Genomic DNA, 26407 nt, shown 5'->3' with positions numbered 1-26407 from the left:
CTGATAACAATTCAGCAGAGCTCCTTAAGAACTGTGGAGACATCATAAAAGAAAGATTGTTTGATATCATTACAAAATGCTATGAAGAAGGAATCATACCACCTGATTACATAAACAGCCGGACACTAACACCCCCTAAGAAAGGAAATGCCAAGAACTGTTCAGATTGCAGAACAATAGCCATTCTATCCCATGCTTCTAAAGTTTTAAATACTTAAAGGTCGAATCAGTAGGAAAATTGAACAGAATTTAGATTACGACCAATGTGGCTTCAGAGCAGGTAAGGGTACTAGAGAAGCAATTCTAGCTCTGAGTAAAATCCTGGAGAGAAGACTGGAATTTAACAGGAAAACTTATGTAACTTTTGTGGATTTAGAGAGAGCATTTGACAAGGTTGACTGGAAGTAATTATTTCAAACTCTGAGAACGTTGGGTCTTGATTGGAAGGACAGATGTTTGCTTTTTAACCTGTATAGAGCCCAAACCACAGAAATAAACATCAATGGAATGACAAGAGAAGCAAGAATAAGAAGAGGAGTGCAGCAAGGCTGTCCCATATCACCTTATCTCTTTAATATCTTCATAGAATTTTTGCTATTAGAACAGTAAAAGAAACAACCAAAGGGATAAATTTTAATGGTAAACAAATTCATAGTATTCGCTTTGCAGATGATATTGCATTGATAGCTGATTCAGAGCACAAAATGACTAAGATGATCGGTATACTAAACAAGTTAGAGAAGTTCAGGCTAAAAATAAACACAAAGAAAACTAAAATGATGGTCGCTCCAAAGAAGAAGACTGAATTGTAAACAAACATTAAATTAGGCTGTGAAAAAATAGACCAGGTTAAAGACTTTTGTTATATGGGTAGTACTATTACCAATGATAATCAGTGCCTGACAGAACTCAAAAGAAGAATTGCAGGAACAAGTGTTTCAAAGCAGGAAAAATCTATTGTTAAATAAGCACATTGGAATTGAAACCAGGAAGAAATTTGTTAAAACCTTTGTTTGGAGTGTGCTAACTTACGGTTGTGAAACCTGGACTTCGGGAAAACAAGCACAATCAATACTAGAAGTTGCTGAAATGTGGTTCTGGAGAAGACTGACAGGGACAAGTTGGACAGGAAAAAAGGCTAATATCCAAATCTTGAATGACGTTAATGAGAAACTGACCTTAATTTATTCAATAGAGCAGAGGAAAGCTAAATTTCTCGCACACGTCCTACGACATGACACCTTTCTCCAGAATGTCTTTGAAGGAAAGGTACTAGGGAAGAAGTCAAGAGGAAGACCACATCTCTCATACCTTAGGACACTCGGCTGGGTTTTGCTTCGTATGTCACGATGAAAAGGACTGATGAAGACCGTGGGATGTGGCTGCAGCGACAAGGCTTAGCCTTTAGATAATGGATGGATTTCCACAAATATTACTATACAACCACTACACAAAATACACAGTACTCTCTGATAAATTCCACCAACCACGGCAACAAAATACCAGGGTCGAACATAAACTAACGAAAAACAATTCTGCAATAACGATTTGTTAATCAGTTTTCAAAATAATCTACATTTCTTTGCACGTTCCAACCGTTCTGCACGACTGAAAATATCCTTGCCTTAGAACTTCATAAAAACAACCTGTAGGCTTTCTGAATGTCTTCCAGTCTTATACCATAGGACTTGTTATCTGTTCCTTCACAAAATCAAAAAGGTAGAGAATCACATTGGGGGTGGCAGAACTTTCCATCACACGCCCCCTCTTAGCGAAGCAAGTACCCTAACCTCACTGTTAGGCAGACTAACTGCCACAGTGAGGCAGATATGGTTCAAACCCCAACCAATGTGACATGAGATTTTAGAAATAAAAAGCCACATTAACATTTTCCTATGCAGTTTCTGGCCGAGTGGACTGTGCATAGCACGCCCAGTGATGTCATTGTCTCAGTTTGTCTGCAATAACCTTCCCTACAACGTGACTGCTACTTATACAGCAATACATCAAAAGTTTACAGCATTTCTGGCTTCTGAATCAAGAGCTGAACCAGGTAGTTTCATGTGGTGCAGATTTTCAAATGCAATTCACATCAAAACTGAAGGCTGAACTGCAGAGAGGGAACCAGAATATTATTATACATCACAACACTCATCTACACAATGATGGAGAGTATTTTCAACACCTAATCCAAGGAAGTAAATTTTATTATTTTCTATCTGCTTTCTATCTAATCATCGGTTCATCAAAGTTAAGGTTAATGTATTTTCTACAGTCATGGGGGAACAATGTCACAGCAACAGCGATCTGATTTACTGACACAAAGCATGCTGGATGGACGGCAACCTTTGTGAAACACGTGTTGTACATACTTTTTTAATCTGTACAGCAGTTTCTTCAAACCAGTAAGCATGACAGTGTGATCAGTGAAGGCGTGCCCAGTGCCATGTTCTAATTCGGTTACTGCATTAGTTAATCTGTATTTTGTAGGGCCTAATAGTTTATTGAAATATATTTTGTAAACAACCTTTGTATTTCCTAAATTTAAAATACTGTCCCATACACGTTCTTTGTGTTTTTGTATGTTAACTCTCTTGGTGCCAGGCGATGGTGGAAGCATCCGCCCTTTAAATTGCCAGAGCCGATCTGGTCGGCCGTTAACAATCCAGTCGGAAGTTGCCAGAGCCGATTACATCGGCCGGCTTAACATTCTGTGATATACATAATTTTGAGGCAACCTATAGTGACGTGCATACTTTTGTCACAACCTGTAGTAAAGGGGCTACATGTTATTGTGTGCCTGGCCTTGCTTTGGCAGTTCTAAGAGGGTGTTATACCTTTCACAAGAGTTGTTTCCTGTGTTTACAAATACCGCTAACCGGTCAGTAAGAGATTGCTCCTTGCAGTGAGTGGATTTGAAAATGAAAATGAAAATGGCATGTTGTTCACGTGATCATTTTTCAGCATGTATTGATGACAATAAATTAATGCAGTATTTAGAACAGTGCGAAGTTAACACGGATGATTTATCGGATAGCGACAGGGAATTTAGTTCAGAGAGTAGCGACGAAATTATACCGGACACGTCCGCAGAATTACCGCAGCTAAAGAAGGGACATTTAATTGTGACTAACAGGACTAAAGCTACTCTGAATATGGTGGTAGATGAAACTAGTGATAACGAATATGATGATGATGTCTCTGGAGAACATTTTGTGGAAATTTGTCCCGATGAAACCGACAACATTCCTCAACCTCCTGTCTCCTTCAAGGAAGTTCTTGGGTCTAAACATGCCCTACCGTCCGATTCTCCGCCCATATCACACTTCAGTTTACTTTTAACTTACTCTGTGCTTAACCTTATAGTGACATATAGTCCTCTATCATTACCTAAATGCCGGTCTCCGCGGGCCAAGTGTAGCGTGCCTGCCTCTCACCCGGAGGTCATGGGTTCGAATCCCGCCCAGGTCAAGAATTTTCGCCTAGTCCTGAGGGTCGTCTCGAGGCTCACTCAATCTAAGTAACCCTAAGTGATTGCAATTGAGGAGATATCGGAGTTTTTACAATGCTCAGTAAAGCTAAAGGTTCCACCTATTCAATACGTTATCATTAGTTATCAAAAGTTAACTTCGACCAAGAAGAAATAATAATGCTCTCAGAAAAAAAAAAAAGATAACGTATTGAATAGATGGAACCTTTAGCTTTACTAAGCATTGTAAAATCTTGAGTCAATACGGACAAAAAATGAAGTTTTTAATACTAAATAAGAGATATCTGAGGGCGAGAGGGCGACCCCGGTCTGGAAAACCAAGAATAATTACTGAGAGTATCCGTCTCACTGACCATGATTCACCTCGTAAGCTGCAGGTACCGAACTGAGCAGCGGTCGCTTAGTAGGTCAAAGCAAATCACGGCTTTAGTGCCATGCATTTCTTTATTTCGTAAATTCTGTTGTATTGTAAAATTATTTTTCTAATATATACTACAACCGAAAAGGAGAGACTATTTTTTCTGAAAAAAAAAAACTATAATATCAACTACTATTTTTTTACTTATTTAATAATTCAGAATTATTTTAATACTGTGTTGTCCGCACGTAGAAAATTTGTTGTCAGTATTTTCCAAACATCGATACATACATGCGAATTTTATCGGTGAGTAAAATTGTGTTGTTTTTATTAGTGACGTATGTTTGAATTTTTATTTTTTACGTTTCTATTTTTCTCGTTTAAATTAGTTATTCTATAGAATTGTATTTAGAAATACATTATATATAATTACGTATATTCTTTTGTATCGTAAATAATTTTTTCAAAGCAGATATTGAGAGAGAAAGTGCGAAAATATTTTTCTCTTCCTAAAAATAAACGTTATCGACACCTATAAATCAACAATAAAACGTCCTCGACTCTTTATATCACTCCAAACCAGTTTCTTATTCTACATAGTCGATATGTAGAAAATTTCATGCCGGTATTTGCTATACACCGGTAGATACACGCGAATTTTAAAATACATGTATTTCCACTGAAAACGGCCTGGCACTTTACAGTAGTAGAGTGGAGGCGGAGCTCTGGCCTCTTCCAGCTGATGGGGAGCGGCCGACCAGATCGGCTCTTGGCTCCAAGGGGGTTAAGTTTGCTTAGGCACCATTTACTAAGAGGAATATTGAACTCCTGTTGTACTGATGTCCAGATTTTCCTAGAATTGTTGTTCAATATTACTGTCTTGCTTAATAATTTACTATAAGTTTTGTAATTATTAGAACACAAGAACCTCGTTTATCCGGATTAGGTGGGACCGGAACTGATCCGGATTATCGAAAATCTGGATAATCTGGAAAACTGGAAAAAAAAAAATACAGTACATGGTATATTATCTGTTAACATAAATTTTACAGCAATATCCTTTTTTCAATAGTACAAAAAAATATAAGAACACTTTTCTTACATTTAAGACTCTTTTTTTATGCACTAAAATAATGTGTGAATTTTTTCTGTGTTAAATTTGTATAGAGTTTGCACGCAGCACGATAACAAAGACATTTTACTAACAATAGTTACGTTGGTGTGGTTTCAGTCTAGGATTCTAAATAGGCCATCAGTTTGTCCAGCTGCATTGCTGCATCTCCACGAGTCATTGTTTCTTCTGATGGAGCGCCCGTTTCATTTTCGAATTCACCATCAGTGAATTGGTAGTGCGTTGCATTCAGAAGAGCGTGGGTTCGAATCCCACCTCGGCCGTCCCGGAAATGGTTTTCCTCAGTTTCCCATTCTCAATTCCAGGCGAATGCCGGGACGGTATCTTTGATGGACAGTGGCCGAATTACTTCCAATTCATGTCCTTAACTATCCTTGGCAGAAAAGACATTCAAGAAGAGTCGATCCCGTAAAAGAAATACTGTACAATTAAAAATACATTTTTATTATTTTCGATCCGGATGAATGAAGGCCAGATAAACGAGGTTCTTGTGTAATTGTCTTTTTTTTTTTTTTTTTTTAAATGGTGTTTTCCTCTCTCTATCTGGCACTATTCTTATCCCACACTTTTCACATCAAGATTGATGATCTTTGAAAATGGTCCCTCAACAAGTGTCAATACCCACCCTTCTGACGAAACCGGGAAGGAGAAACAAACTCGTTGGGGGGCTGAGATGGGTGTAGAACTGGGACTGACGAGTAGATTGCCCTTGCCCTCTTATGCTGTTATGTTTGTCCTTGTCTCCTCTTTGTGTTGCTCCCACTTCCCACACTGACCTACCATTGGGTTTTTCCAATTGTCTCACTTTCCTTGTTCATACCACTCTATATAAGCCTTGATTTGGCATTGGTTTGTTCCTTTTCAATAGTTAAAATATGTTTAGTAATAGCACAATAAACCAATAGCCCTCAGATCAGCTGATTCATGTGGCATACCAACAAATCTATCATACTTCCATATCTGCCATGTTTATTCCTTAGAATATCACAGCATAATCAAATGGTAATTAGTTTGCTTTGCAGTCATTTGCATGAGGCAAAGAATATATTGCTAATTAGGCACAAGGCACAATTAAGAGAAATATTCAGTGGAGCAAAACACATTGCCTGGGAGGGATAACGTGACAACTCGGAAGCCACTTTGTTAGACCGTTCTGAACAACTCCTTTGACAGAAATAAATCTGCAGGTTTTAAAATCAATAGGGGTGAAACAGGATAATTTTTAAAGGTAGGAATGATTTCCATCACTATTCATTTAATGGAGGTATATTTTATATAATGGCATCAAATTTGGCTTAAAAACAAAACCTCACCTTTTCTACATTTCCCCAAAAGTTCTTGATTTCACGAGCCATGAAACTTGCTATCCTTCTCAACCGTTGATCATGGTCCTTTTGCTCCTTCTGTTGTCTCTGAAGCTTTTCTTGGTGGTATTTTAAAATATTCCTAGAAACCTGAAAGAAAAAAATCTGTTTCAAGCGAAACGGAATCCTCAACAAAATCCCACAAAAAATAAAACCAAATTATCAAGATTCATTCCCAAATACAATTTCATATTTACTTGTTACATAATAACAATAATAATCATCTAGGTTTCACACAACACTATCTACTTTAACAGATTTTTCACTGCCTGGGGTGCAGAAATTTCATTCTACAGGGGTACTTTCATGTGCAGGTAAATCTACCGACAAGAGGTTGATGTATCTGAGAACCTCCAAATATCACTAAACTGAGCTAGGACTGAAACTGCAAACTCAAAACCAAAAGGACAGTGCTCAATCATCTGAGCTACTCAGTACAGCAATAATACTGTATTTAGTTGCGCATATCATACACCCTAAATATTTATAGGGAACTGCGGGAGGAAATTAACGCCCACTTAAATCTTGCATCGGCATTTTTTTCAACTATCAATATGCATGCCCGCGCTCACCTCAAAGTCGAACTGTCACCCATAATCCTTCCCCTATAATACATACAGCACCTCTGCCCTCATATTTGGTGAAAGGCACGTGCATAATTCTGGACCCTAGTACACTGGCAACACTAGCACAATAACACTATATTGAACTGGCAGCAATTTCGGTATACTAGGACACAAAGCCCAGATTACTTTTTAGCCAAACTTACTGAAATATGTTTCTTAGAATTAAATTCAATTGTTCAACCACTCTATCTACATCCTTCTGATGATTTTGTCTGTTCAAAATCTTCTAGACCTCGGCCATTCATATTGGCCATAATTCATGCAGTCTGTCTCTAATAAAGATCTCCACTGGTTTTTCAGTACATACGCAGAGAGAGAGAATATGACTGCTGCAAGGACCGTTATCAACATTTATTCATTACTCTTCCCTCCCCGATTGGATACAATCAACAACCATATATGAAAATCTTTAAAACAAAGACAAAAGCTGAACGTAATATGAATAACGTAACACCATTTATACATTAGTACATGGCATGAATTCTGTACCTGCCCAATGTGATCATCACTGATCAAAAGGAAGTAACACAACTTTACTGATGGGACGTTTTATTGTTTCCGTTTTAGAATTAATATTGACTACTCGTACAAATCCATCTTGATCCTTAGCAATGATACAATTTCCAGGAGAGAGGCAGTAGATTATCCTCCTTAAGAAATAAAGTAAAAGCTGATGCAACAGTTTTCAAGGGGCGAGGGAGAAAGTGCGGATAATATTGAAAATAGGGGAAGGCAAAATAATAAAATACGGGTACTGTATTTAGACACTTTTCATTACGGAAATCTCATAATAGAAATAATGAGACCGAACACACACAGCTACTGAACTGTTGGAATTAAGCAAGGACAGTTAAAAATGCGACCCATTCCGGACCCCTAGACCAAAGGCCAGGACGCGTTAACCATTTAGCCATGGAGCCAGACATGCTCATACTATACACAAAATATTGCAAACAATATATATGAGATGAAAATAAAAAGCGTGACTTTTACGCCGTTTGTTTCACTTTTCTTTACATCTCGCAATTATTGAAAACCTTCATGGTCAGTTCTCGTATTGCAAACTTCATACAGAGTGCCGGCTAGTAACCTAAATTTGTTTTTCCTGCATTTTCCCTAAGATATACCAATTTTCCCTGCATTCAATTTAGTGGGACATGATACATAAAACTGACGGTCAAGTATGTTTATCATACTCTGGAATCATCTTGAAACACATTATACACAATCATCTTGAAACACGTTATACACAAACACTTACAATGGCATAAAGAACTTGAAATAATGCATCATAAGTCTAAAAAGCTACATCGTATAAAGTGAAGTGGTTTACTGGTAATCTGGTAGTAAACAGCCATTACAAGAAACACTACGAACAACAAAGATTAACTTCATTGCACACCAAGCCATCAGTCAATCACTTTTCAAACTGATACCTGTGTACATCAGGGACCTTACTGTTGAAATTGGCGTGAGTGAGTATAATACCAACATAAATGGTCGCTCAATGCACATTATAAAGTTTCCAGCTAACTCATTCCTGGCTGCTTTTGCCCCAGTGTGAATATGCCAGTTTCTAAACATGCTCATAACAGAAACAAGCCAACTTTCAAATGTAAGAAATTAGAAGAAATTTGGCAACGAATCGCGACGTATTACGACATCACTGATGGCAGAACATATACTAATTAATTATAATTCAATACATTAACATCTCTATTTGGCCTACACAATGGAAATAAGTTGAGCAGTACCAATGGTGGTTGGATAGAGGAAGATGGGAAGGTGACACTCAATCCCGACCCGCCTGGAGCTGTAAAAGGAAAATTTATCTTAATACCTTTTTAGCAGCTGCCTTCTTCCATTTTCTCTCCTGAGCAAAATCAGCAGCTAACCAAACCATCTCCTCAAGCAGGTAATCCCAGTGAGCTTTAAGTCTTTGTGGTTCCTGAATTCTGGGGAGTCGTTTCTCAGACCAAAGTCCTTCCTTCTGCAATTCTGCTATCCTCTGCATAACATATGCCTCCTGGTACAGAAAACAAACAAGATTTAAAATCACGTACATCAAAACCAGGAAGCTAGGAAGGATTTAGTAACACAACAAAAGAAAAGCATCATTACTATTTAGAAAAAGCAGAGGGAGGAGGAGGATATACGAGAGACAAGGACAAATATCTCTATACCAATATTCTACTCTGGTTATCCTAAAAATTACTAGCATTTCCCATTCATAAAAAACGAGAGTTATTTCCTATTTTACAGTTAATATTAAATGCTACAACTTATTAGGCCAGTTCAGGTTTCAGATATTAAACATTGTAAGAGTCATCAGAAAATACAACTACACAACTACAACTTGAGGATATTCAGCCCACATACAATTTTTTGGTCAGAATCATAACCTGACCTGGAAAGACTGTTACGCTGGAACAAGTAAAACGGGGCCTTGTGATGGTTGAGGGTGTTAGATAAAATGATCGGGTTTTGAACAGTTCAAGCGTCAGGATAATGATGAGGAATGTAGTTAATAACTCCTAGTGGAGTTTAAACACAATTTTAAAAATAGTAAAGAGACGTTTCTGCTGCTCAGAACAAGTGGGGTTTATAATAATATAAAAATGGTTACAATGTTGTAACTCTCGTGCGAATAGATAAAACTGTAGTCTTCTAAAAGCATGAGTGAAGAAGAGTGCTTGATGGTAAGCAGCTGTGTTAAATATTAGCTGGAAGGAGTGATTGTATACAGTCGAAAGGGAAATTAGGTTTGAAGTCTGTAACAATAGGAGAAACACGTGTTAAAGAATTAATTTGAATGAAAGGAGAGTTCAAAGAGAAATCAAAGTGGGTAAAAAGGCTTACCTCTTTATTATAAACTTCACTTGAAGTGAGTAACAGTAACATCTCTTTACTAGCTTTAATATGTTTTAATAACTCCATTTGGAATTATCAACTACATTTTTTCTTTTATCATTATTCTAACGCCCTCAACCTCTAAAGGGCGCAACTTTTTACGTTCTTATAAAATTACCAGTATACAATTTGTTACCAATTTTTAAACAAGGACATTCAAAAAAGTCTATAAATTTATGACTATTTGTTTTTTTAAGACTTTATTAAGGCTTCATTTTAAGAATATCATAACTATTGTTAACCATTTGCTCACTGTTTGAAACACATTTCCAACATCATCCTCACATTCATATGTAATTTTAATACAATCAGGTACCTGATTAATTACCTTTCAGATTGAGATTAAGGCTGAAGATGCCCTTAATTAAAGGGCAAAACATGTCCCTATAATTTTATTCAAGATTTAATTTCTTAATTTAAATCTCTATGTATTGAATAGGTGGAATAAATAAAATTTTAATATTTATTTTACTTCATAGATAGGACATGTCAACAATATTGTAACCAGAAAATTCGGGGGAATGGGGAAAAGGTAACATGGAAATTTATAAGAAATGGTGTGATGTCTTCCATATACTTAAAAGCATAGGCATTCCATATAAAAACATAAGGGTGGTTGTGAGTTTTGCTCTGGCAGTACCAGACACAAATGCTGTACTGGAAAGTCTCTTTTCAATTGTGAACTCCCCTTGGATTGACAAAAAAAAACAGTTTTACTACCGAAACCATTCATGCCATTGTAATTGTTAAGGCTCATTCTCAAGACCTTAGCTGTAAGGAATTCTACAACCTGCTATTAAGTAATTCAAAGCTCTTGCAAGATTATTCTTATTATTCTTACAACTTCCCCCATGCGGAGGCTGCAACAAGGACAAAGTATGTCGACTACACAGTATTTTGTTAATAAACTTAACCATGATAGGTTAATATTGTGTTTGGTCCGTATTGACTGGTCTGAATGTATAATATAACTATTTATAATAGTTTATTATACATTTACACAGTATTTTGTTTTCTAAGTTACTGTTGACTTTGCTAGCATGCCAGGTAGAAAATTCACCACAAGGCTAAGGAATAAATTTGCAATACGGTTCTTCAGATGTTATATGGATGATTGCGGAGTATGGTCACTGAACCTCGTATTGCGGCGATAGCAACGTCGTGTCCGGCTGAGACCGAGAGAATCCCACAGCTGTACAAGAAATTTAGGGATTGTGCCTCAAGCTCCGATCACGAGTCCATGGACGGAAATATGGTCTAGGTGATATTTATCTTTATAGTAGTTTACAGTTTATCAGGTGTTCTGGTAAGTACAAAGTTAATAGTGATATTCCTGATTCAGAAGCCACAAGTTCATGTTCAGCAGGTTGTTGACGTCTACCATTTACTTGTTAGAATCGACTTTAAGTCTCATCAATGCAGCTAGGTCTTATGGCGACGTGGAGTAAGAAAGGGCTATGAGTGAGAAGGAAGCGGCCGTGGCCCTAAAGTACATCTGCCTGGTGAGAAAATGGGAAAACCATCTTAAGGGTAGCCGAAAGTGGTGTTTGAAGCCAGTATCTCCCGAATGCAAGCTCACAGCTGAGTGCCCCTCAACGCACGACCAACTGTCATTTGTTATCAATATTTGAGTTTTATTTATTGAAAGACATATTCATGATCATTAGCTTATCGCAAAGGAATTCCTTTTTTGTAATTTATGTGTAATTCTTTTACATTTATTTCAGTAAATCAATGGAGTCATATACAAAGTATATTTTATTTGTAAGAACACAGATTCAAGACAGATCAAAGCACTGTGGATCTAATTTTTGCCGGAAGAATGGTTACGGAAAGGTACTGGGAACATGCAAAGAGTCTTGCAATTAAATTTTTCGACATTGAAAAGGCCTAAGAGTGTCCCTCGGAACAAGATCTGGAAATGCCTGGAAGACTCTCAAGGTGCCAAAGTACCTGAATGACAAAGTGAAGATGCTCTACCAGAATTGCTAGAACTGTGCTCAGATAGGCAATGGAAAAACAAAATGGTTTGAGAAAGAAGGTGTCCAACAAGAAAGTGCCCTATTACCACTCTTGTTCATAATAGCAATGGATAAGATTGTAAAAACTATCAAGACAGCAGACCAAATGCCCTGGTATTTGCTGATGATGTGCCATTATGGAGAGAAACAGAAGCTGATGTACAGAAAAAACTGAGAATATGTTCAAAAAGCAAAATGACCACCAAAGGGAAAGGTACAAACTCACAAGTCTTTTTGGAAGGAGCAGTTTCTCATTTCAAGTACCTTGAAAGCACAATCTCCAAAGACAACACTGTCAAGCAAGAATTACTCAGGACACAGAAAGCATCAACTTTTACAATCTTACAGATTCTCACATAGGGTGTAGAGACATGCACTCTGCTACACGATGACTACAGCAGAATACAGCCAACAGAAATGAGATTCATTAGAACTATCAATCAAACTGCTTGAAAGGACAAAAAAAAACAGGAAGTTAGCTGGCATTGAGGTCCAAATTACCACTGTAATAACGATGCGTAGACATCAATGGTATGGGTATATTACGAGAACGAAGAGAGAGACACCTGCCAGAAAATACTTCAAACTTACTGTCCAAGGACCAAGGGGAAAGCCCCGGAAATGCTGGAGAGACACACTCAAAACAGATTTGTAGGACAGAGGTCTAAAATGACAAGATGTCCTGGAACAGAGGATGTATGCATACAGGAAATGACGGCGAGCGCTTGTACTCCACCAGGGAATCTCATCATCATCATTTCCCAACTCCAGTTTCCCGGGTGTGGTGTACAAGCGCTCGCTATCTCCTGTCTTCATACATCTTCTGATCCAGTACATCCTGCCATTTGTATCCCCTCCCCTCCACATCTCATCTTACAGTCTCTAATCCAACGTTTTCTTGGTCTTCTTCCTACAAGATTAAGGTCGAAATATTTTCTGGCAGGTCTTTCCCTGTTCATTCTCATTATGTGCCCATACCACTGAAGTCTGCGTTTCTTAATACACTGATAATAGGAACCTCAATACCAGCTACTTTACTATTCACTTCATTTCTGATCTTGTCCTTTCTGGTTGTTTGGTTCATGGTCCTAATGAATCTCATTTCAGTTGGTTGGATTCTACTGAAGTCTTTGTTTAGTACGGTACGTCTCTAAACCGTACATGAGGATTGGTACAAAGTAAGTGTGGTACATAACTGTTTTTGCTTTCTGTTGTATTTTGCAGTCCCAGAGGAGATTTCTAACTTGACTGTAGAAGTTCGATGCTTTCTGTGTCCTGCTGAGAATTTCCTGCCTAACAGTGTTGTCTTTCGATATTGTGCTTCCGAGGTAGTTGAAGTGGGAAGCTGATTCGATTTTTGCTCCTTCCAGAAATATATCTGAGGTTGTTCCTTCCCTGTTGGTCATTTCCATTGTCTCTGTTTTGCCCATCTTCAGTCCAAAATTTTTGAATGTGTTGTTCCATTCATTAAGTTTCTTCTGAACTTCAGCTTCTGTCTCTCCCCACAAAAGCACATCATCAGCAAATAAAAGGGCATTTGGTTCACTGTCCATTTTCTTGATAGATTTGATGACCTTGTCCATTACTATTATGAACAGCACTTCCTTGTTGGACACCTCTCTGTTTCAAACCATTTTGATCGTCCGCTGCCTATATGGACACAGCTGTAGTACTTCTGGTATAGCATTTGACATTGTCAATTAAGTACTTTGGCACCTTAAGGTCTTCCAGACATTCCCATTTCTTGTTTCGAGGAACACTATCATATGCTTTTTCAATGTCCACAAATGCAATCACAAGATTTCTTCCGTATTCCCAGTACTTTTCTGTCATCATCTTTACTCCAAAGATAAGATCCACAGTACTTCGACCTTTCCTGAACCCGTGTTGTTCTCCTTCAAGCAAAGGTTCCACTATCTTCCTAAGTCTTGTTTCTATGATCTTTTCCAGCAGCTTCAGTGAGTGTGACAACAGCGTGATGCCTCTGTAATTTCCACATTTCCGTCGGTTGCCCTTTTTGAACAGCGGGATGATGACTCCTTTACTCCAATCTTCTGGAATTTTGTTACTTTCCCAAATAACTGATAACACTCCATATAGCCAATTCAAGCCTGGTATTCCAGCTGCCTTTATCATGTCTGAGCTGAGATCATCAAAGCCTGGGGACTTCTTAGCGCTGTTTCTACCTCAAGCCATGTTAATGGGTATTCGTTGCTTTTGGCTTCATCTACACTACAATCATTGGTGGTGGTGGTGTTGCCCCCCATCTCCATTTAACAGCATGTTTGAAGTACTTCATTTCATCCCTGATCCCTTCCTCTGTTTGTACTGAGCTACCATCATCTGTTTCCAGTGCAAGGATGTTTATATTTTCATTTCTTTTACTGTTTACTATTTTGTATAGTAGTTTCCTACTTCCTTGACAGTCTTCCTCTATCCGTGTAGTAAAGTCATCCCAGCACTTATCCTTTTCTTCCTGGATCAATCTTTTTACAACCAGTTTCTTTATCTGGTATTCCTGTGCTAGATGTTCAATTTCTAATTCATTTCGTCTATCATCTGTTTTCTGTTTTTCGAGGTCTAATTATCTTTTCAGTATATTTCCATCTTTTACTGCTGTCTTCACTCGGTCATTCCACCAAGGTGTTTTCTTCTCTTTTGCTGTGGCACTTGTTTTTCCACAAATTTCAGTGGGTTCTTTTACAAGGGTTTCTTTGAATAAGGACCATTCTTCTACTCCCCCTTTCTCAGTTTTGGGTAATTTAGCTGTTATCCTTGCTTCATAGTTTCCTTTCTTCTCCATGTCCTTCAACTGCCATGTCTTAATTTTTGGCATTTTCTTTTGTTTAATTTTGGGTACATGAACATCTTTTAGGTCAGCAATTAATAGCCGTTGGTCGCTATCTAGTCCTTTGGTTGTGGCATCATATGTAACCATTAACCCGGCTCAAGGGAGAGAGGGTCACCTTCCCTGTTCTCCACTTGAGTAATTCTTGCCTGGCGCATCCATGCTGCGGGGGTGGGCATCCTCCACATCAGTAGGCCGGTGTGAAAGGATGGCTAAGTTCAGACAGGGACCCAGCACCACGGGCTATAACGTGGAACCCATACCCAGGGTTACGGGTGAAGACCTTAACGGCATATTTAGAAGAGAAGGAGACCTTCAGAATGGCAGAGATGGCGGATGAGGCAACCCATCCTCCCTGGAGAAAATTAGAAGAGGACACCATTGCCTTGTGGAGAAGAGGGATCTTCAAGGGCTAAGGGAGAAAACCCCAAAAGAAAATCCCTACCTGTGTTAGGTCGAGCAAGTCAACAGTTGAGTATGAATATACTGCTTTCAAACCTAAAATAAGCCTCAGATGGACCAGGGGATCTAAAGTTTGAAAATGATTTCATTTGTAACCAGTGTCCAGTTTCGTCCCATTTTTTTTTTTATTTCCAGAAATGTCCTGCTTATTTATATTAAAAATCTGGTCACTCAAACATAAGAAACAAGTTATTTACCATCTCATTTAATCTAAAGGAGGAAATCGCTATGACAGGGGTGGGTGGAGGTACAAAAGGCCACGCTTGGCAGTAATAAGGTATTTACCAATAATATAATATTTATACCCGTGTTCGTGAAAGTGAAGGTGCAGGGGTGATTGTTAACGCAACAGAGATTACTAGCATTGTTTGGGTTCTATACTACCATACAGCCAACAAAAGGTTTTTCCTTCTGCTGTAAATAAAATAAAATTAAAATCACATGCCTGATTTTGCAAGAGCAACAGCAATATATGACATGATCCACTGGCTTAAGCTGCTGATTAACATACATTTGAACAGAAAATATGCTTACCATGCAAAACAACAGCCTGGGAATTTTTTAAAAATGAAAAAAAAAAAACTGAAATTGTAATAATGAATGTACCTCCAATCACCCATAAAAATTAACAGTTCAAAAAACCAACCTGTTTAGCCTTTTCAGCGATCTGTTCTTGGCTTCCAAGCGATGTATCATACACTGCTGAAATGGAATGTTGCCGTGTATGCTGACGATTTGCACTAGAAAACGATGGCAACTTATGTTTTACTGGAGATATATTGGGTGAAAGGTTCTGGTTAACTAAACCACCAGGCCCAGGTACTCGTCCAGGACTACCACTAGAACTGGAAGCAACTGACGAGACTCCTAGAAAATAAATGGCCCAATTTACTCTCTAAAAAACTCATAAAACACTACCTATCCATCAAGAGTCAAAACTACAAATTATTTACATATATATATATATATATATATATATATATATATATATATATATATCACTAACAAATTATATACACCGATAAAACTTAACTTTATAATAATCAATTACAATCTTAAACACAATCGTCTTTACGTAGGCCTTGCCTGTGACTACGAAATAATTCTTTATGAAATAATGAAAGCTGTTACCAGGATAAAGTTTTATTACATGATTCACTCCACTACACATTTCAAAGACTTGGCTCCATCGTCAGGTGGTGAAACGGTGACGTATTGCTCCTCTACTTTTACAGAATTATTTTCAGAGTATATTATACTGTTGCATTTAATATTAGGTGCTATGTGCATTACAAATGTATTATACTTATGTTGCAACAACTCAAAAATACACAAGTTGCTGCAAAGCAGAAGTTTGTGTATATTCATTTTCAATTGTCATTGAGAATATGTTTTGGATCAATTAATTAATGTCTATAAATTTCTAGTGTTTCTAAAATAATGATATGCCTTTCAAACATGAAGGGTACAATCATGAGAGAATTCTGTATACCTGACACTGCATGACCTGTGACAAGTACAGACATCGGATTTGTATGGAAATGCATATTTTGACGACATGTAAACTCCAAAATGACAAGGAAGTGCATCTGAAGGTGAAATTGGATGTATTAAAAAAAAAAAACTAACATTGCAGTATATTGTAGATTAGTGAATACATTTCAAATTATGGATTTTCTGTGCAGGTTTTCAACATTTATTATGCATATTATACCATGTTTTTCAATCAGTCAAGAAAATATGAAGCAATTAATGGCAAGAACTCTCCTGGAAATGACGGCGTTCAAAGGGAACTAGCACTTATCAAGAAACACTTTCAACTATACCAAAATCACTAAGGGGCTATAAACGCGTGGGTTGCATCTTGGTGATACACTGAACATAATGGAGAACGTGAAGCGTGGACTGAAAGGTATCCCAGGACACCTCAGACTCCTTTTGCAAACAAAATATCATGATGTCCTTAAATGAAATCTAGGCTACGACATCATGGTAGCTATAAACAAATATTTAGGTGGTATTGATAAACATGATCTACCAGAATGTTAAACACCCACACTCACTTCGAATTCAAGTACTGTCCCTTCAGATCTCCAGATGTTCTCTGCATGTAAACTAGTTTTAACAAATACCACACACTTATACCAGAAAACTTAAGAGAAGATTTTTGTAGTGTATTGCAAAGCTAATTATGGACAGGAAATGTAGGGTGTGCAGGGTAAAACGGAAGGAGGAATGTGTATTTTTAAGTCTGTTTATTCATGCTTTTGTATTTTTGAACAGTTTTCTTACAACCTTACTAATGGATGTATCATGTGTATCAAATTGTACCACATCTGGAAAACATGTACAGATTGTTAACTGAAAGGCAGATACGTCTCTCAAGCTATGCATGGATGATTTGAGCTAGTGGAACAACCGCAGCTGGAAGTAGTGTCACTTGTTTTTCATGCAGCTGTTTGTTCATGATCACGTTTTTATGTACTGGTGTAGGTGAATCGAGTGAGTCTAGTAAAAGAATGTTACATTTGCATTTCATATGAGTGTCTAATAGCATGAAAATAACTGTATACTTAAATGCATATTTCACCACTTTTTGCAACAGATTTTAGGAGAGAGGATCAAATATAAATGGGGTTTTAATTTTCATTTAAATTCATTTACTTGAAAAACACAAGCCAATTACAAATTATTTCTCCACATTTTCCTGCTTTGGAAATTAATTTGTCCCAGCGTATGGGCAGCTTTTTATTGCCCTCATCGTAAAAGGCACAGGGTCGTGTCACGAGCCAGCTGCGGACAAAGTCCTCCACACTCTCGTCATCTTCAAATCGTTGCCCTCCTAGAGCTTCTTTAAGCGGTCCGAACAAATGGAAATCGCAGGGCGATAAGTCCATGCTGTAAGGATGATCAAGTGTAGTCCAGTGCATTTCCTGTAGCTTGGGGACAGCTGCAGTATGGGGCCACGCATTGTCGTGGAGGATGACCTGTCAAATCAGTTGGTCTCGTCTTTTGCAGCAATATGCAACCCTAGTCTTGTTCAACAGCTCACAGTAGTACGCAGCATTCATTGCGCATCACTCGTGCCCGTCGATCATTGTCAATTATGTCTTTAACCACACGAATGTTTTCGTCCATAAGACTGGTCCGAGGACGATGATAGTGCTGCTGATTTTCCACACGTTCTCCAACTTCCTTGAACTTTTTATGAAAGGCAAACACACGCGTCCTTGACAATGTTTGATCATCAAACTGAGCAGTCAATCACTGGGATATTTCTGTCGCTGTAACTCCTTCACCAGCAAGAAATTTTATAATTATGCGTTGCGCAGTGGAGAGGTGCACCTGTTGTTCCGACATCGTGAGCGTTACTGATGAAACGTCGGGAAATATCTAACGGCACGCACTCGTCACCCCCAACGGTCCCGCCTAAGATTAGCAGAAGCGCGGGGCCAGTCCTATCAACTGTTGAAGTTCAGGAACAAAACGTCCGTTTATATTTGATCGATCTTCGTACATGCCTATATTGGAGACTTATACAGCATATACATCCGATGTCAACCATGTAGTTGCGCAGCAATTGCTAATTTGTCATTATGTAGCAAACATTCTTGAAATCTGATGGCAAATTCTCTTCCAATCTGTCCAATGAAAAAGCACAGACTGACTTTACAGGCATTTTTATATATACCAGCCTGTTTGAATTTATATGGTGATTGACTGTGATAAAATCAGATTCAGTTTGTTTATGGTTGAGAAGCTGATGAGTAGACTAGACTTTCATGCGAATACATTTTTACATAGGAACTTAAGACACAGCTCAAACAGAGTACTACCATTTTTATTACTTTGCGTTTCCAAAATAAGAGTACTTCTTCTGAGCATGTTTTCAAATTTTTTTGTGGAGGGGGAGCGGGGGGGGGGGAGGAAGGCATAATCCATATTTAAGGAGTTTTTTAACTGAATGTTTTAACGGTTTTCCGAAAATGTTTTATCCTGGCGTAATTTCCCCATCTTCGATTTTAATTTTCCACTACTGCTCCGCAATAAAGGTTCAGCCCTTCCTGGACATTGTCAGAGAAATTAGAAATAGGATATTATGCAGCTGGGACCGCTAGCATAGTAAGCGTTTCTTCCAAAAGTAAAACTCATGGTCATGAACATGACTCCCTGTCAGAGAAGGCCATAGAGCTGAGTTGAATGTCAAATGACAACTAAGTTATAACATTATGATAGAAAAGTTTACCAGCTACTTTGGAATTATGTTTTGACCAAATTTTAACACTGCAAACAAATCCAACTCTTATTTAAACCTACCTGGAGGAAGAGGAATGTGAATGCAAGTGGCTTATACTTTTAAATGTGCTGAGAGCAACAGCCGAGCTCTGCATTTGAAGGACGCGAATTTAATCTCCACTATCGGCTGTCCTAAGAATGATTTCCCATTTTCACTTACAGGCAAATGGCGGGACAATCCCTATTCATAGCCCACAGCCGTTTCCATCCACCTTCTTCTTCTTCTTCTTCATCCATTCCCTTTTCCAGATTCTCTCTGGGTAAGGAAGTGTACCAAAGCCCTCCATCTTACTTGATCTTTCCACCATTCCTCTTCTAGTACTTTTTTGCTATTGACACCTCTATTTGCAATACAGTCCAAAACAGAGCTCCTCCATCTCACTCTAGGACGTCCCCATAGGCCTCTTTCCAGTCTCTGTATCCATGAATGTTCTCTTTGGTATTCTGTCTCCTGTCATTCTAATCATTTGTCCAAACCATTTCATCTTTCCTATATCAACCTCTTCTTGAAGTTTACACACTCCCACGCTTCTCCTAATTTCCTCATTTCATATTCTATCTTGTCCTTCCCTGCATGCTCAAGAACCTCATTTCAGCTGCTTGTATCTTACTTTGGTTCCGCTTAGTTAACGTCCAGGCTGCTGAAGCATAGGTCAGTATAGGTTTATAATAAGGACGAGTATAAAACCTTCTTGCACTTCTTTGGCACATCTTTGTTCCAAACAATGTGTGTCACACACTGGTAGAAACTTGCTGACTGCTGTATTCTTAAAACAATTTCTCCATCCGAATTTCCAAATATTAAAAAAAAGGTTCATTTCGTATTTTTATCACTCTTCTGGAATTTCTGTTACCTCTTGTCATGATCAAAGTCTTACTTTTCGCAGTACTAGTCTTCATACCAAAATTTCTTATCTCCTCATTCCATAAATCAACCTGTGCCTGTACATCCTTTTCATTATCTCCCCAAACTACAATGCCATCAGCAAAGAGCATAGACTTTATTCGCTCCTCCATTATCTTATCCTTGATATTATGTAGAATTCTATCCATGATGCTAATGAAGAGTAAGGGAGACAATACACTTCCCTCTCTTAAAAGCCTGTCTCAACTCTGACCCACTTTGGTTTTAACACAGCTTTTGCAATTTTCATACTATTACCATCTGCATTGTTTCATTCCCAATCTGTGCCTCTGTCAATGTTTTCCATACCAAATTTATTGGGACACTGCCATATGCCCTTTCAATATCTGTCATGGTCTTTCCATATTCCCATATTCCCAATACCTTTCCATCATTTGACGCAATGTAAATATTGGGGCAAATGTGCACCTGCCTCTTCTGAATCCATACTGGTGTCCTGCCAATTTTCCCTCTACTCAAAATCTTATTCATCTATCCAAGATTCTTTCAAGGATCTTAGCTGTATGAGGTATCAGTGTCACTCCTCTGTAATTTTCACATTGCTTCCTGTCTCCTTTCTTGAAAATTGGTATACTGACCCCTTTCGTCCACTCTTTTGGAACAGTCTTTTCTCTCCATATCACTCTGAAGAGTCTATACAACCACTGTAGACCAACTACTCCCGCTGCTAATATCATTTCTATGGTGACCTTGTCAATTCCAGCTGCCCTGCCTTATTTCATTCTTTTAGTGGCCCACTCAATCTCTGCCATGGACACCTTGTTTTCCTGATCTTCAATCTGCACTAAATCTGGTTCTTCGATTTCTCCTTGTGCCGAGGTATTTTGCACGTAGTAAAGCTGTTCAAAGTATTTTCCCCACCTCTGCAGAATATCCTGCTTCTGTATCATCACTTCCTCCTGTTCATTTTTAATGAAGTTAGCACCTTCACCTGGGTTTTTCTTCTTTCCACCTACTTACCCAATTTCATTCACCACCATTCATTTCAACTTCATTAGCTCCTCAACTGAGGTTGGTATCAGGATGGGCACCCGACCATACAAACAAGTCACATGAATTCATATCACCTCATCCCCAAACCCGTATCCAGGAATGGGATTATCGTGTACACATACAGAGAAATGTCCTTAACCAATGTCAGAACATATTAAGGAGTGTTCCCTGTGCCATTGTTACAGTGTAAAAATGACGAGACTACATTTATTATGTCTTCAAGTCACTTCAAATTTGGGTTTCTGCTCTTAAGGTACGTGGTTAATTTTAATATATTTTCATCGACAACCTAAAGGGACCAACGTCTCAGTAACAGGGACTTTAAGATCAATCTCAGTCTCCATTTACCTTGGTGTTTAGTATTTTCTGTCTTACTTAATGGTGCCAAGACTTTGACCCTTTACAGAGAATACCTCCAAGAAACTTAAGATTCCTTGAGATTTGGTGCTACCAACGCCTGCTGGGAACAGCATGGATTGCCAGAATACGTCAAAACTAAGAAACTTTTGTACTTTGCCCATATCTATCGAAATGATAAATATACACTCCTTCAGTTTAACTTAAAAGGTAAAATTAACGGAAGGAGAAGGAGAGCATGTTGGCTACACAATCTATGAGAATGGTACGGGCTCGGTACCCCCGCTCCTTTTCAAGTTGTTGAGAACAAGAATCAGATCGGCCTGATGACAGCCGACAGCGAATGAGGATATGGTACAAGGATAAGAATCTTTCTAGTAACCAACTTCTATGTAGACTTTCTTTCTCAGTTTTCGGTCTCTGAATTTTTCACAGATGGTTCTTCGCAAAATAAAAGGAAGCACCATTGAGGCATCCTCGTTAACTTCCTCAACTATGAACTTGGTAACCAAGTTTACTGTAAACATTTAATTTTAAATACCTTCGGCCTTTAAACTTTTCTATAACTGGTAGAATGGAACAGCCACTTCTTCGTGAAGCCTTACGCTCGGTTAGGGACTTAATGTAAACTTTTCTGGAATAATTAGATTTTAGTCTATTCATTTTACCCTCAGCTTTTAGGATAATTTAACCTAACCGTTTTTTATATTCCATTTCACGGTCATGTAATATGGGCCTTCTGCTCCTGCTTACTTGTACTGCTCAATCCATTTTTCTTGTATTTTCACCTGTAAATAAAGAGTGTAGCTAGCTTTTAAGCAACTGTATTACCGTATCTACGCGATAATCCCCGCACCCTAACTTTAGGAAGGCTGATTTTTTTAAAATGCCAATATTGACGCAAATAAAACGCGCACCCCATTTTTTTTTAAAAAAATGTGCAGGTATTATTCACGTAAATACGGTATTCTCTTTGGTCAAATGGGCAACAAGTTTTGAGTCCCAACCTCTGTAATGACGTGAGGGGCAAGGACTACTTAATTATTTCAAGAATAGTTTGGTAAACTGTACAGGCCAGCCTAATCGTAACTGTGTGTGACCTTGTAAAGATCAAGTTTAGCTGAATATTATAAGGATAGGTATCTAAGCTTCTATGCTTGTATTTGCTTGGGGCTTCACCCTTATTGACTGCAAAGTACCGATACTTCTGGTCATTGAATATGTGAATTATCACCTTCCCCTGAGGTGTCATGGCGTAATGTATTCATTCACAGCTTCCTAGTTCTTCCTTAGGTACAAAGCTATGCGGTGTTATGGAGCTTCTCTTAAATATTGTTGTTGCCTGAGCTTTTAGCTCAAACGTTTCATAGTTTATTTATTGTTTTTGCAATATTAAATTGTTAATCAGCTGAAAGGAGAAAGAAAATATAAACCTTTCCAAATTTTAACGAAGACATTATCATCTCGATTTCCTGAACTTTTGTTTTGCTTTCTTCACCCATTTAACCCTCGTGCTTCTTACCCTCTGTGAGCCATAGTAAAGACGGACCAACAACAACATTAATGTTATTTTTACGTCCCACTAATGACTTAGCAGTTTTCGGAGATGCCAAGATGCCAGAATTTTGTACTGCAGTTCTTTTACGTGCCAATAATTTTACCGACATGAGGACGAAGTAACCCTTACCACTCGCCTGTCGGGTGAGGCCCGACATTAGGATACTCCCCCACGTTCCCGTCGCATGCCAGGCAAGACCAGAGATGACATTGTATCACCCCCGCTCGTCTGCTGATTTTTGGCCATCAAAATAAACGATGCTATACTGTACTGCCATCTTTTGGTTCAGCGTGGCACTTTGTAGAATCCAGATACTATTGGACAGTCAGTCAATAATCTATTATTTAGAGGGCAGTGTAGCCGTCAGCGGTCCACTCACGCGCACAGAAGGTTGAGCGATAGTAAACAAACATGGTTGCCATGTGCTCTTCTAGTCATATATAGTTCACTGTTCAATGTTGTATATGTCGGGTAACACAAAACCACAGTATCTTCACACCTCTTCACCTTGCTTATACCCTAAAAGTGAACAGGCGATGTTCGGCCTGTGTACCATAACCTAACGTGCCTGATGCTGATGGCTGGTACAATTATATATCAACTGATCCTGATTTCAAGAAATCGCCATTTAGCCTACAAACTACCGTGAGGTATGAAACCAGAGACTGAATCCAGTTTTTCAATTGCTTTTTACCGATAATTCATTCAGTGAAATTATTAACGAAACCAATCGGTATGAGATAACGATAGTAATAATAATAATAATAATAATAATAATAATAATAATTGGAATTCAAGAGGACAAACTGGGGCAAATATTCATTTATAGGAAGGGGAGTTAAGGATTGGAATAACTTACCAAGGGAGACGTTCAATAAATTTCCAATTTCTTTGAAATCATTTAGGAAAAGGCTAGGAAAGCAACAGATAGGGAATCTGCCACCTGGGCGGCTGCCCTAAATGCAGATCAGTATTGATTGATAATAATAATAATAATAATAATAATAATAATAATGCAAAATAATGTGTCTTAAATTGCACATATCGCTTTTATTTGATTTGCTCCAGTACAGCTTGCTTAAAACGCGTATAACCTAAATACTTTGATGGTTATGAATTTCATACACCATTTAAAAGCAAATGCTATCTGCAAAATCGTGAAAGATTAATAAAGATCATATAAGATAATTCACATTTAAATACGAGTAGTAGACACAACACAGAGAACTTTAAATCCAGGGGTGAGGGTTAAATATTTTTTAAAAATTTAATGCAACTTGGCGAACAAAATGAAATTCGATGGGGAGCTATCAATATTAATGGGGCTTATGGAAGAAAGAAAGTAGAACTGGCTGAGTCAGGAAAGAGGATGCATCTGGATGTGCTAGGAGTAAGTGATATGCGGGTAAGGGGAGATAATGAGGAAGATATAGGAGATTATAAAGTGTACTTGACGGGTGTTAGAAAGGGAAGGGCAGAGTCTGGGGTAGGGCTCTTTATCAGGAATACCACTGCACGCAACATAGTTTCTGTTAGGCCGTAAATGAGCGAATGATGTGTCCGTGTATTCACCATGTGAGGGTGCAGATGAGGATGAAGTTGACAAGTTTTATGAAGCATTGAGTGACATCGTGGTCAGGGTCAACAGCAAGGATAGAATAGTGCTAATGGGCGATTTCAATGCGAGAGTTGGGAATAGAACTGAATGATACGAAAGGGTGATTGGTAAATGTGGGGAAGATATGGAAGCTAATGGGAATGGGAAGCGTTTGCTGGACTTCTGTGCTAGTATGGGTTTAGCTGTTACGAATACATTCTTCAAGCATAAGGCTATTCACCGCTACACATGGGAGGCTAGGGGTACCAGATCCATAATAGACTATATCTTAACAAACTTTGAATTCAGGAAATCTGTTAGGAATGTACGAGTTTTTCGCGGATTTTTCCATGATACAGACCACTATCTGATCTGTAGTGAACTAAGTATCTCTAGGCCTAGGGTAGAGAAAGTGAAATCTGTCTGCGAACGAATAAGGGTAGAAAATCTCCAGGACGAGGAAATTAGACAGAAGTACATGGATATGATTAGTGAGAAGTTTCGAACAGTAGACAGTAAGCAGGTTCAGGATATAGAAAGTGAATGGGTGGCATACAGGGATGCTGTAGTAGAAACAGCAAGGGAATGCCTAGGAACAACTATGTGTAAAGATGGGAAAAGGCGAACATCTTGGTGGAATGATGAAGTGAGAGCAACTTGTAAACGTAAAAAGAAGGCTTATCAGAAATGGCTCCAAACAAGGGCCGAGACTGACAGGGATTGGTACGTAGATGGAAGAAACAGAGCGAAACAAATAGTTGTTGAATCCAAAAAGAAGTCTCGGGAGGATTTTGGTAATAACCTGGAAAGGCTAGGTCAAGCAGCAGGGAAACCTTTCTGGACAGTAATAAAGAATCTTAGGAAGGGAGGGAAAAAGGAAATGAACAGTGTTTTGAGTAATTCAGGTGAACTCATAATAGATCCCAGGGAATCACTGGAGAGGTGAAGGGAATATTTTGAACATCTTCTCAATGTAAAAGGAAATCATCATGGTGGTGTTGCAAACAGCCAAGCTCATGGGGAGGAGGAAAATGATGTTGGTGAAATTATGCTTGAGGAAGTGGAAAGGATAGTAAATAAACTCCATTGCCATAAAGCAGCAGGAATAGATGAAATTAGACCTGAAATGGTGAAGTATAGTGAGAAGGCAGGGATGAAATTGCTTCATAGAGTAGTAAAATTAGCATGGAGTGTTGGTAAGGTACCTTCAGATTGGACAAAAGCAGTAATCGCACCTATCTATAAGCAAGGGAACAGGAAGGATTGCAACAACTATCGAGGTATCTCATTGATTAGTATACCAGGCAAAGTATTCACTGGCATCTTGGAAGGGAGGGTGCGATCAGTCGTTGAGAGGAAGTTGGATGAAAACCAGTGTGGTTTCAGACCACAGAGAGGCTGTCAGGATCAGATTTTCAGTATGCGGCAGGTAATTGAAAAATGCTACGAGAGGAATAGGCAGTTGTGTTT

At 38.4% G+C, this 26407-nt stretch overlaps 1 protein-coding gene across 1 annotated transcript in view; it reads right to left on the bottom strand.

Moving 5' to 3' along the window:
• Positions 1 to 26407, bottom strand: part of dom (domino) — a 485316-nt gene that overhangs the window by 393095 nt on the left and 65814 nt on the right. The window contains exons 4-6 of the mRNA XM_067154429.2: positions 15858 to 16078; positions 8811 to 8996; positions 6294 to 6434 (exon numbers count right to left, since the gene is read on the bottom strand). Of these exons, the coding sequence (XP_067010530.2) occupies positions 6294 to 6434; positions 8811 to 8996; positions 15858 to 16078 (548 nt within the window). The remainder of the gene's footprint in view (positions 1 to 6293; positions 6435 to 8810; positions 8997 to 15857; positions 16079 to 26407) is intronic.

This window comes from Anabrus simplex, chromosome 10 (genome assembly GCF_040414725.1).
Source record: "Anabrus simplex isolate iqAnaSimp1 chromosome 10, ASM4041472v1, whole genome shotgun sequence".
NCBI classification, from domain to species: Eukaryota; Metazoa; Arthropoda; class Insecta; order Orthoptera; family Tettigoniidae; genus Anabrus; species Anabrus simplex.
Note: the sequence above shows the minus strand (reverse complement) of the source record. Positions and strands in the feature narration are given on the sequence as shown.